We start from the raw sequence: 12,535 nt of genomic DNA, 5'->3' as shown, positions 1-12,535 counted from the left end.
GTGAGACTTTTACACAGTGTGGCCACATACAGAGGCCCAACATGCATGGAGCGCCATCAGGCGTTCTGGAGCACCCAGGACAATTCTGACATTTCTCTCCTACATGTAAAAATCATCATTTATTTGCTAGAAAATTACATAGAACCCCAAAAAATTATATATGTTTTTTTAGCAAACACCCTGGAGAATACAATGGTGGTTGTTGCAACTTTTTATCTCGCACGGTATTTGCGCAGCAATTTTTTGAATGCTTTTTTTGGGAAAAAAAAACAGTTTTGTGCTTAAAAAAAAAACACAGTAAAGTTAACCCAATTTTTGCACAATGTGAAAGATGAAGTTACGCTGAGTAAATAGATACCTAACATGTCACTCTTCAAAATTGCACACGCTCGTGGAATGGCGCCAAACGTCGCTACTTAAAAATCCCCATAGGCGACGATTTAATTTTTTTTTTACTGGTTATATGTTTTGGGTTACAGAGGAGGTCCAGGGCTAGAATTATTGCTCTCGCTCTAACGTTCGCAGCGATACCTCACATGTGTGGTTTGAACACCGTTTTCATATGTGGGCGGGACTTACGTATGCGTTCGCTTCTGCGTGCGAGCACATGGGGACAGGGGCGCTTTAAAAAAAATAATAATTTTATTGTTCATTTTACTTTAATTTATTTTAGTTTGAATTTTTTTCCCCAAAAATAAATTTTTTGATCACTTTTATTCCTATTACAAGGAATGTAAACATCCCTTGTAATAGGAATATGGCATGACAGGTCCTCTTTACAGTGAGATATGGTGTCAATAAGACCCTATATCTCACCTCTAGGCTGGAAAGCCTGAAATAAAAAAATAAAAAAGATTCTGGCTTTGATCGTATTGGCGAGTCAGTAGAAGCACCGGAGGGCAGCGGGGGGGGGGGGACGTCTATGGCTGGGTATTGTAGGGTATCACCGACTATGGCTGGGTATTGCAGGGTATCTCCGAGTATGGCTGGGTATCTCCGAGTATGGCAATTTATGGCAGGGTATTGCAGAATATTGGCAGGGTATTGCAGAGTATTGGCTGGAATTTTACTGCAGAGTATTGGCGGGTACTGCAGAGTATTGGAGGGTAGTGCAGAGTATTAGCTGGTATTGCAGAGTATTGGCGGGTGTTGCAGAGTATTGGCCGGTGTTGCAGAGTATTGGCGGGTGTTGCAAGGTATTTGCAGGGTATTTGCTGGTACTGCAGAGTATTTGCAGGGTATTTGCTGGTACTGCTGGTACTGCAGAGTATTGCTGGTACTGCTGGTACTGCAGAGTATTGCTGGTACTGCTGATACTGCAGAGTATTGCTGGTACTGCAGAGTATTGCTGGTACTGCTGGTACTGCAGAGTATTGCTGGTACTGCTGGTACTGCAGAGTATTGCAGGGTATTGAGGGGTTACATTTCGGTGAGCGGCGATGTGGGCACTTGCAGCCCACAGCGCTGCTGACACCGATCTCTTTCCCCTCCGCTGTACCGATTGGTACAGAGAGGGGGAGGGAGGAACCGGCGTCATAACATGTTATGACGCCGGTTTGTTTACAAGTGATCACTCCGTCATTTGATGGAGCAATCACGTGGTAAACAGCCGCGATGAGCGGCCATTTACCGTGATCCGTGATGCGCCGGGTCCTGTGGACCCGGCGGTCATGGATGCTCTCGAGTGCGCGCCCCAGGGGGCGCGCGAGAGCGGAATTCTGGGAGGACGTCATATGACGGCCTCCCAGAGTTAAACAACCGCCCTGTAGCCGTCATTCGGCTATGGGCTGGTTGTTAAGTGGTTAATGATCATGCCACAAGCAAGAGTGTAACAAACGTACAGAACTGGTGCAAGGATTGTTGACACCCTAGGTGAAACTTAATTTTGCCACCTGCCCTCCATTGGCTACACCCCTGACTCCACCCCTTTGCCCTGCCCATGTATACAGTGGGGGTGGCGGGTGGAGTTTTTTTGTGCCATCTCTCCACCTATTTCTTCAGCCAGCTGCGCCTCTGGAACTGGCCTGAAGACAAATAGTGGCAATACAGCACCCCTTTACAATACAGTGCCCGCTTTACATCACAGACCTCTTTGCATCCAAGTTGCCCAATTTACATCACAGCCCCCTTTACATCAATGCCCTCTTTCCCCCTTCAGTCCCCTCCACAGCCCCCCTCCTTGTATTCAAGCCCCTCCTTCCATGTATCTCAGTCCCTTCCACAGCCCCCCTCCCTGTATACCACTCTCCTCCACAGCCTCCCTCCCTGTATACCATTATCCTCCATAGCCCCCTCCCTGTAAACCACTCTCCTCCACAGCTCTGCTCCCTGAATATACCCAGGCAGGCTGTTCTACAGATCAAAGAAGGGGGAGAGACACAGGAAGCACCAACCTGAGTGTAGTATATTAAATATGATTTATTAGCAAAGTAAGTAATGCAGTTAATGATGACCTGATGAGGTGGTGCCCATGCCGTACCGCTACAATTTGTGGGTGTGGCAAAATTGCGCTAACAGTGGGAAAGGCTTAGTGAAGAGTATTTACTGTGTACATAGTAACATACTTAGAACATTACATCTTCACTAAGCCCTGAATACTCAACGTGATCATAACACAATTCTTAAAGTGGTTGTAAACCCTTACAACACACTTTGACCTACAGGTAAGCCTAGATTAAGGCTTACCTGCAGGTCCAAGAAATATCTCCTAAACCTATACGGTTTAGGAGATATTTGCCCGAAGACAGGCACCACTGTCTATGGCGCATGCGCCGTAGACAGCGGAGCGCAGGCGCACTGAGCGCGGCATCATCAACGACGAAGATGTCGCGCGTGTCGGCTCCCGTGCGCATGCGTGGGAGTGACGTCATTGTGGCTTCCACGAATGACAGTGGCGGAGCTGCAAGACCCCACTGAGAAGATGGATGCGCCGGACTACAGGGGACAGCGGTGACATCGCTGGCTCCTGTGTCAGGTAAGTGACACATAATGGACTACTATGCGATGCATAGCAGTCCATTATGCTTTGCCTTTGCAGGGAATGAAAGAGGAAGTAAACCCTGATGGGTTTACCGTACTTCATCTTTAAAATGTCTTTGTAGATATAGAACATTACATCACCAACATGCGGGGAACGTGTCAGAAGTAAGAGTCTTGGAGTTCATTGCCTGTGCCCCAGCGTTACATTAAATAGGCCCACCCAATAATGGATAAATATATTAAATATAACCAAATCTTGCATCAAGCAGCTAAAGATCTCTTTCACTAGTGCTCAAGGAGCCATTGACCATATAAAACATGGCATTACCATGAAGTTCTTTCTCCTTTTGGATAGTGCTAATTGCAAACATTTTATAGGCAGCATGATTGAAAACTCTTCCTCTCAGTGTTTTAGCATGCGAAAATTAAATACTACAACTCCAACATGACTAAAACATTATATAAGATTTTATTACAGTCCCTGTAGACTGTTTATACTGACATAATGTTTTGGTAAAGGTAGATCAGCCACTAACCTAACCATATCATATTCAGAATAAAAAAGTGTAACATTAATACATACCCATACTGTATTTGGCCTTTGTGCAAGACGTTCGCTTTAAAATTTCATGAACCTGAAATGTAAAAAAATAGCAAACCATCAGATTCTAAATTTCTTTCCTTATCTGTACTGGATATAAGAAGTGCAGAGCTCCCGGGGGAAACTCAGGCAGTCCGTATGTCTGACATTACATTAAATGAGTCTGGAAATCAGTACCAAGCTCTGCATGGCGGGTCTGACAATTTAATATCTCCTACAGTGTACAATTTTTTGAGCTTATGTCCCCACAGATTGATGAATAAATTAAAGAACTGTTCAATATCCATGGTCCCCAAAATTACTGCATGCACCCCTTTGATACGGATGTGGTGCAGTTTGAATCGCACTGCACTTTGCACATTGCATGTGAATTGTTTAGAAATATGGTGCGGTTCCTGTGTGATTCAAATGACACTCATAGGGTGCACCTAAGCTTGATCTGGGTTACATCAATCTTCAGTTTGAACTGTTTTACACATTTTTGGAAATTAAAAACAGCATGCAGTACTCTCCCCTGAAAGACAACATTTAAAACACACTAGGCCACATCCATATACAGTAGTTAAATTGACTACACAAAGCTAGATTCATAGGGGCTTATAGCTGTTTTTAATTAATTATTGAGATTCTCTTTACCCGAGCAATGCAATAAATAGTTGTAAGAGCTGTTGCCCTTTAGTATTTTGTGTTAGGATCTTTGCAGACAGAAAAGGAGAGATACAGCATAAGAAGGATTTTATTACTATCATGATTTTTATTTAAAATAATGTGTCCATTTTAACAATAAGTATTTGGCTTCTCTTACTCCTTTTAGGTAATAGTTAAGAACCAAAAGGGTTAGTTGTAGAAAAAAAAATCTAACCCCAAATTTCCTATATCTGTATTTGGGCGGTCATGCTTTAGAAGAGCCTGCTCTAACTTTGGCATTTAGCTGGTTACTTTAAAAAAAATAACCCCAATTTGGACTAAAAACTTTCTAATTTCATTTTTTTTTTGTAATAAAAATAGATAATGATTAATAAATAAACTAAATGATCCCACATTTTCCAATTAAATTTTTTTATATTTCTTAAAGTTAAAGTCAAAACTTTTTTCCTAATTTTAAATAGTTATTTGCTACATTTAGCCCATTGTGCTTTAATATGTTAAATTGTTTATATGACTATGACTTTTCTTTGGTTTTAGTTTGGGTACCTGTCAGTTTACTATTTGATGCCTGTGCTCTGTTGGAGAGATTGTCCCTCACTTTTTGTGCTGGAGACACAACAGGAAGTGACACAAGATTTCTCCAAAATGAGAAGAAATCCACACTTAGACAGGTGGTCTCATTGGAAGTATAAGGAGTAAGGTTTCGTACTTTGTGTGAAACATGAAACCAGGGAGGCAACACAACATAATGATTTCTGGTGGGTAAACCATAATTGTGACCATCTAACTTGCATAGTAACAAAATACATCTAATATAATAAAGTAAAACAATCGCAGCTCCGGGGCCAGATGAAATCCCAGTTGGACAAGGACGCCCAGTACACCCAACCCAAACCCCATGGGACATGCAAAGAACGAGAAGGTAAAGGGAATTTGGGGTGGGGATCTGAAATCTTGCCCTAGGCCCTCCCCATCCAGTGCCCAGACTCATGGTTGGTCTATATGAGTGGGGGACTTGCTCTTGTACTATTCCTTCTAATTATTACCCTATTTAATATTTAGCATTAATACTTTTATAGACATCTACACCACATCTTCTCCTGAAGAGTGGCAATATAGCCACGAAACGAGTCCAGATATTAGATGCCCCCATATTACTTTTATATAATATCTACAACATGTTCTTTTGGATTCTACCAATTTTAACTTTCTTTTTTTTACTGTGGAGACACACAATGGGGGTTATTTAAGAAAGGAAAATCCACTTTGCACTGCAGGTGCACTTGAAAGTGCACTGAAAGTGCACTTGGAAGTGCAGTCGCTCTAAATCTAAGGGGTAGATCTGAAATAAGTGTCAGCTCTGCTGATTTTATCATCCAATCATGTGCAAGCTAAAATGCTGTTTTTTATCTTCCTCACATGCCCCCCTCGGTTCTACAGTGACTTTACTTCCAAGTGCACTTTCAAGTGCACTTGCAGTGCAAAGTGGATTTTCCTTTAGTAAATAACCCCCAATGAGTCTGGCATTTCTATGATGTTACTATTGTGATAACACTAAGTTGCTATGCCAATATGTTATTATATTGCTATGTACTGTGTTATGGAATTAAAGTTTATATGCTTTACTTTCTTATATTGGATGTATTTCATTACTATGCAAGATAGATGATCACAATTATGGTTTACCCACCAGACATCATTGTGTTGTGTTGCCTCTCTGGTTGCATGTTTCACACAAAGGCCCAAACCTTGTTCCTTATGCCTCAAATGTCAGGGATGGAGGTACATTTCAACATCCTCATATAAAGTCCCAAACCCCTTTTTTCTTCTTCTCATTCTCATTGGAAGATTTTCTTCTGTTCATATTCCAGTAATAACTGCAAAGTTTTCACAGGAGTTCTGAGCCCTTGTACACAACGGAAAATGTCCGATCGGACCATGTTGTCGGATAATCCGACCGTGTGTGGGCTCCATCGGACTGTTTGCGTCGGATATTCAGAGAGAGCTTGGCTATAAAATTTTCCGACAACATGTTCCGATCGGACTTTGTCTGATCATTTGTAGAGAATTCCGATCGGACAAAGTGCCATGCATGCTCAGATCAAATTCCGAGACCAAAGCTATTGGCTACTAGCCTGAACATAGTCCCGTCGTAACTAATTTACGTCATCACGTTCTGAACTATCAGATTTTCTGACAACTTTGTCCGACCGTGTGTATGCAACACCAGTTTTGGACAAAATCCGTTGGACAAAATCCGATGGATTTTGTTGTCGGAATGTCCAACTGTGTGTACAAGGGCTAACACTTCCCTAATTTTCTCAAAACTGAAATAAAGTTTTGGCTTTAGGTAGACATTAACCAACTGTGGATCTTGGTCATGATGATACACACATCCAAAAAAAATTTCTTCAAAGTACACACACACAGTACATTTTTTAACCATTAATATGTTATTTTTTTTTTTTTTTTTTTTTTTTGTGTTGCATTAAAAAATGGTGCAAAATAAGAAAAAAAAATGTTATTTAATTTGTAAATAGCCTTTCAATGCTTTGTACCAGAGTTATAATTTTAGTATCATTGTAAACAGGACAAATTTGTTATCTTAAGTGATGACAACGTTATTGCTAAGGCACAACAGGAAATTTTGAAATTGGTCTCCATAGTGGGTGTAGAGGTGTGAGAGCTGAGCTGGTTAATAACTATCCTGGACCTCCAACTACTGTGACCACCCAGGAGAGTACAGCCCAACACAAGACTTGTTTCGCATTACTCCTATGTATAAGCCCCAACATGAAGATGCTCCACCTGAAAAGGCAGAGACACCTTTAGGACACATGCACTTAGTAAAGTTTCTGTTTAAACTAGAGTTCTTGTACACAACAAGCATATTCCAGAAATAGTAGAGGTGGCACCCTGACAGAGAAAACACACCGCTTGCAGCCATTATGCTAGTAGGGGATTGTCAGTCATCGGGAGAACTAGCACCTGGTTGCATTGTTACGTTGCTACGCTACCCATAACAAATATCTAACGGGCTAGACGAACACAAAGGAATGTGAAGTGTCTGAACAAACAGCACGCTACATCAAACATTAGGAGTTCGTTCTTTAGACATACTTACTATTCGACTGCGTGTTGCATTGTCAAAAAATGTGTCTTTGTCTTTAATATCGTACCTAAGCATTAAAAAAAAAAAAAAAAAAACATTGTTAATACTTAGAGAAAACATTATACACAGCAATATAATACTGTATTTGGTCAACATTTACGTAACTGTAACGTTAACTCTTTCAGATTGTAGTAATTAGGCTACCATATATCTATGTATTATTGCATAAGTAATTTTAATGGATATCAAAATAGAATTTGTGATTTAATATTTTTACACTTGGGTGAGTGGGATAAGTTAAATGGAATGTAATGCTAAAATGTTTTATTTAATTTTGGACTGAGTGTTAGAAGCAAGGATGAGGTTTAGGTTTGTACTTAATTCCCTAGGATTTGCAAAGTTTGTAAATTGCAAGTTTTTCGCAATAAGCTTTGCAGTTTGGACCCTAGAAATAAGGAACAACCTATAATGTAGTGCATAGCCTTTTACCTGATCAGCAGGTCACAAGAGTCACAAGAGCCAATATTTGAAGGATATGGATAACCCAAAAGGATTGTCTCACAGCAGGCATATTGTCAGTGTGTGTTGGACCTGTTAGGCAGAGATGACAATACTGTGTAGGGATAAATATTGTTTTATTATTATTGTTTTTTTCCATTTTGGCATCAGCACGTGTCCTTCGTGACAGTTCCTCGCTTCCCATGCCTTTTGCTTGACAATACCTTGGCTATTAGACCTACAAATAGCTAGAATTGAATAACAAGATTTGCAACCCCTTTTCCCTCCCCCTTCCCAAAGACTTCAATGGGGTTTTGAGATAAATTTCTTGCACTTCTAACAACATATGTGAAACGGTTCACAAACTAAACCCAGGCAGATTTACTCATCCCTAGTTAAAGAAGTTTAAAAACCCTAGTTGGGTTTTTATTACTGAGTGGAAATGAGGGGATGCATGAATCAAAGTGATATAGTTTATTCATAAACAAAATAGATGAGTACAAAGAAATTACTATGAATTTATACAAGCTAGGTTACAAGATATTCATTAAAAATTAATTATGCCCCATGCCCATACAAGAGCAAATGATCAAGGTAGGCTTTTTATTATGGTCTGTGTTCCGGTCTCTCTTTGTCCTGGTGGAAAGTGATAGGGAGTATAACATTTTATAGTTATTACCACAATAGTAATAGAGGGGCCATTTTCCAGTGGAGTACACCAGTTCTTAGACCGAGGCTCTAACCTTTCCCTACTCTAGCCAACAAATAAAAACCTAAATGTTTTGGCCTAAAATACACTAAGATACAAAATGTTTATCCTAATAGGCTCCCGATATTTCAAAAAGTCCAGAACCTCTGGTACAAAACAAAAACTACAATTAAAAATAATTAAGCAAAAACAAAGACCTGTTTTAAAGTTTGCCTATATCATTTTATATATTCTACCCAATATACACAAACAAATAATAATAATATAGTTGTGTCCTTATTTAGATCTTTAGATCTTTGGCAATACAGATCTAAATAAGGACACAACTTTAATAATAGTTTTATTTATGTTTTTATTTATATATTGAATATAATTTATACATGAATATAGTGCTTTGCAGTTACTGAAACAGGTTCTTGTTTTTTTTTTGTTTTTTTGTTTTTTCATTTTAAAGTACACTTTATTGTACGTAAATGAAAAGGGTGGGTCAGCCATCTGAGTTAATGAAGGCTCTATTTGCGTAGAGCTATCAGTCTAACAATGTGGAGCATCTTCCTCAGTTGTCAGTGATTGAGATGTGTTGTGTACCTGCACTAAAAAGTGAGGTCTTGGCCCATCTATGCTGTTGGTCAAGACTGTCTAGATCTCAGATATGCATTATACATGCTTTTATGCATTTATGAGGGTATGTTTTTTGAGCACTGGGTCATGATTTTGGTAAATATTTTGATATGTTGATATATTAGTGTAGCGCTGGTATTTTCAATACCGGTGCTAGTATTTTTGTAAATTTAAGTTTGTCTGAAGCTGCAGTTTGGCTCAGACTAATTATGCTAAAGTTCTGGCTTATGTACCAGTTCGGCTGGGTTGTGCTAATTTGCACTTGCCCATGGATGTCGCTGTCATCACCAGTAAGTGTTGGAAATGCAAAAGGCTGAATGCATTGGGTACTCCTTTTATTCAGAAATAGCCCAGTGGGAGTGGTTCACCCGCTGTGCATTTTGGGTAAGGGTACTTAAGGTGCTGACGCCATTTCTGGGGTTCGTTATCCCAACCTCATGGCCCTCCTGGCCTGAGGTGTGTGCTGCCTTTCTCTATGTCTCGGGGCCAGCTGGCCCAAGGCTTTGCAACTGAAAGGGTGGGCCCAAAAGTCTTGGGGCCTACCGATCCAAGGGCGGTCCTGTGCTGTCTTTCCTGCAGGGAGAAGCTAAGCAACTGGAGGATCCAGGGGAGGACATTTTCAAGAGAGGACCGAGCAACATGGCTGGTACTTCTGGAAGAGCCTGAAGAATCAGTTGGAGGACGCATCCCGGGTCACCTATCACACAGTATCAGCAGATCGGCTGAAAGAATCTGGTACTGTGTGACAACTCTTTAACTTTACAATAAGTTGCTGCTTGTGCTTTCCCGTGGCAGAGGATTGCACAATGATTCAGTTGAATTGACAAGTCTGTGGCAGAGACTTTGTTCGAGCATCTCACCGATTGTTAGGTCAGTGAGAGAGGCCTATCCAGTGGTTGCCAGATCCAGCCTGTGGAAGCTGTTTGTCCTATGGATCAAGGAAATACCTCTAACCTGTAATTACAAGGTACCTGAATCCCCCTTAACCTCCCTGGCAGTGTGATTATTTCAGATTTTAGGAGCTGAAAGCGGTACCATTATTTTGCATGGGCCAGAGTCTAGTAGACATCCCGGGTATGATAAAGTTTGAAAAATGAAATCATAAATTATAATATAATAAATAATTATACCAAATAATAATATAATAATAATAAAAATGATTCAATAATGTAATCAAATCAAAAACACAGAAATTTGCTCAGTTGCAGAATTGTCGCTGTCATTACTTTTCAGTATTTGATGACGGATCTCCCCACAAATCGCTATTGTTCAATTCTGCGAGTGATTCTAATTTATTATCGCTGTTTTCTAGCTGGTCTAAAACCATTTTTGATGTAAAGGGACAATTTTGGTTGCTATGGACAATGTCCAGTTTCCAGGCATAAAGAACAGTTTTTATAATATAAAACTGCATGCAGGGCACTGGACAGACCACTAGGGACAAAAGGGATGTGAAATAATTAGATACAGCAATGTAATCTGTAAGATTACATTATACTGTATGTAATGTGTGTGTTTTACTTTTTGAATTTGGTGCCGTTCTCCGTCCCCGTGCGTCGCAACGCTCGCAGGGAATGGAGCCCGGCGATGTGATGAATCGAGCGGTGGACAAGCCTCTCACAGTGCGGGGAGACATCGCTGGATACAGGGGACAAGGTAAGTAAACTCATCCTGGATCCAGCGATGCGATCCTGAGTCTGGCTCGGGGTTACTGCTTTTGGTTCTGAATTTTCACCCCGAGCCAGACTCGAGAATACCGCCAGGTATTAACCCCCTATCCCTCTATTGCAAAATTCATGTTCTTTCAAATAAATCTTTGGAAAAAGGATTAAGTGTCGGAGCTAACATTCTTTAATCCATTCTACAACGGGACCCCTAAGACAGACACAGTGAACAGGTGAGGTAACGGTAAGCCCAACAAAACAGCAACTCCTTCGGGAGTTAGTGCTACTTTAGTAAAGAGGCTGTGCTCTAAGTTCTGATAAGTCAGAGGGTCTTTTAATGACAGTTATAAAGCCAGCCATCGATAAATCGAATCAGGGACCAGCAAAGATTCAATTAGTCAATGGGCAGGCTGGTTGTACCCAAGTCGACTCATTGATTGATTTGGGTACAACCAGCTTGGTAGATTTTTTACATGTGATTACAGATAGATAAAAACAGCAAATGCTTGCAGCTTAGAAATCCATGTGCATGGAAATGCCGTGATGTGTTCCAGCTGCGCTTCAAAAAGTATCACAACCAAGCACCCTTCCAGTTTCATTGGTACACACCAACGTCTTCAGGGGTCATGATTTCAAAGCTGCAAGCATTTGCTGTTTTTATCTTGTTTTTACCAGTTTTTTGGAATAAAACTGTGAAATACTTCACTATGGAAGCCCTTTCTATTGAATTTTTCCCACTAACCATTGGACATATCCCTTCAAATCGTTTTGTTCCTGGGAATGTGCTCAAACGATTTGGATTCACCCTGGTGTGTGTGTCCTGGAGATCGGTTAAACGTTGGGAGCAACATTAGGATTGTACACAACTCCTGCTGGATATATCCATGTTCTTTATGACTACCTGTAATAGATGTCATGGAAGTCTGGTGAGTAGGATGTGTGACAGATGATGGTGGTGGAATATATTTCAGTCAAATTTACCTACTGTCCAGCAGGGATTTGAACATTGTGTACACTATCTGAAGAAGTTGATACATTGTTTGAAGACTTTGATACATTGGTTGAATATTCACTATTTGCACTACTGACCTTATTTGGTGTTTGGACTTTTTATACACACAATATTATATCATCATGTTGGTGCTCAGTTGAAATCACTTTTGCATGTTTGCACTTTATTATATTATCATGTTGGTGCTCAGTTGAAATCACTTTAGCATGTTTGCACTTTATTAGGGAAGGAGCTTGGTTTAATCAATTTATTATTGATTTTTACTTTACTCATATAAAAACTGAGTTAGACTGTCAACCATATGTCTAGTGTTCTGCCAAACTCACTGAATCGCAAGACTGGCAGAACAGAATTACATTCTAGAAATGGAAACTGTTCATATTTAAGAATTTCTACTGTGTATTTAGCTGGAGTTCTGCTTAAAAAAATCATTTGAAAGGTGGAAAGAGTCTTTAACCTCTGCAATGCCTGATGTTATTTCTAAATGAAATAAACCTTTTCCGAAATCAAAATGTGTAATTTGTCCAAATATGGGATTTTTATGATCTCACTGTAGCCGTAGAGAGGACTAAAATGCTGGTCTAAAGTAAATTTTCTATGTGACTAAAGCAACTATTTCATCCTATTTCACATATTCTTTGAGTTAGGATAATCAAAACCATTCTGATGGTCCGTCTCCTCAGATTCCGTA

General features: G+C 40.1%; 1 protein-coding gene across 2 annotated transcripts in view; it reads right to left on the bottom strand.

The window, feature by feature from the left end:
- ANO2 (anoctamin 2) overlaps positions 1-12,535 on the bottom strand; it is a 401,884-nt gene that overhangs the window by 225,705 nt on the left and 163,644 nt on the right. For both annotated transcript variants that reach the window (XM_077468552.1, XM_077468553.1), the window contains 2 exons: positions 7,353-7,407; positions 3,563-3,614 (listed from right to left, as the gene is read on the bottom strand). In XM_077468552.1, the coding sequence (XP_077324678.1) occupies positions 3,563-3,614; positions 7,353-7,407 (107 nt within the window). The remainder of the gene's footprint in view (positions 1-3,562; positions 3,615-7,352; positions 7,408-12,535) is intronic.

The sequence above is a fragment of the Lithobates pipiens genome, unplaced genomic scaffold (assembly GCF_037356315.1).
Source record: "Lithobates pipiens isolate NorthernLeopardFrog02 unplaced genomic scaffold, aLitPip1_a1.2 Scaffold_8, whole genome shotgun sequence".
In the NCBI taxonomy this organism is placed as follows: Eukaryota; Metazoa; Chordata; class Amphibia; order Anura; family Ranidae; genus Lithobates; species Lithobates pipiens.
This window is presented reverse-complemented; position numbering and strand designations above follow the sequence as displayed.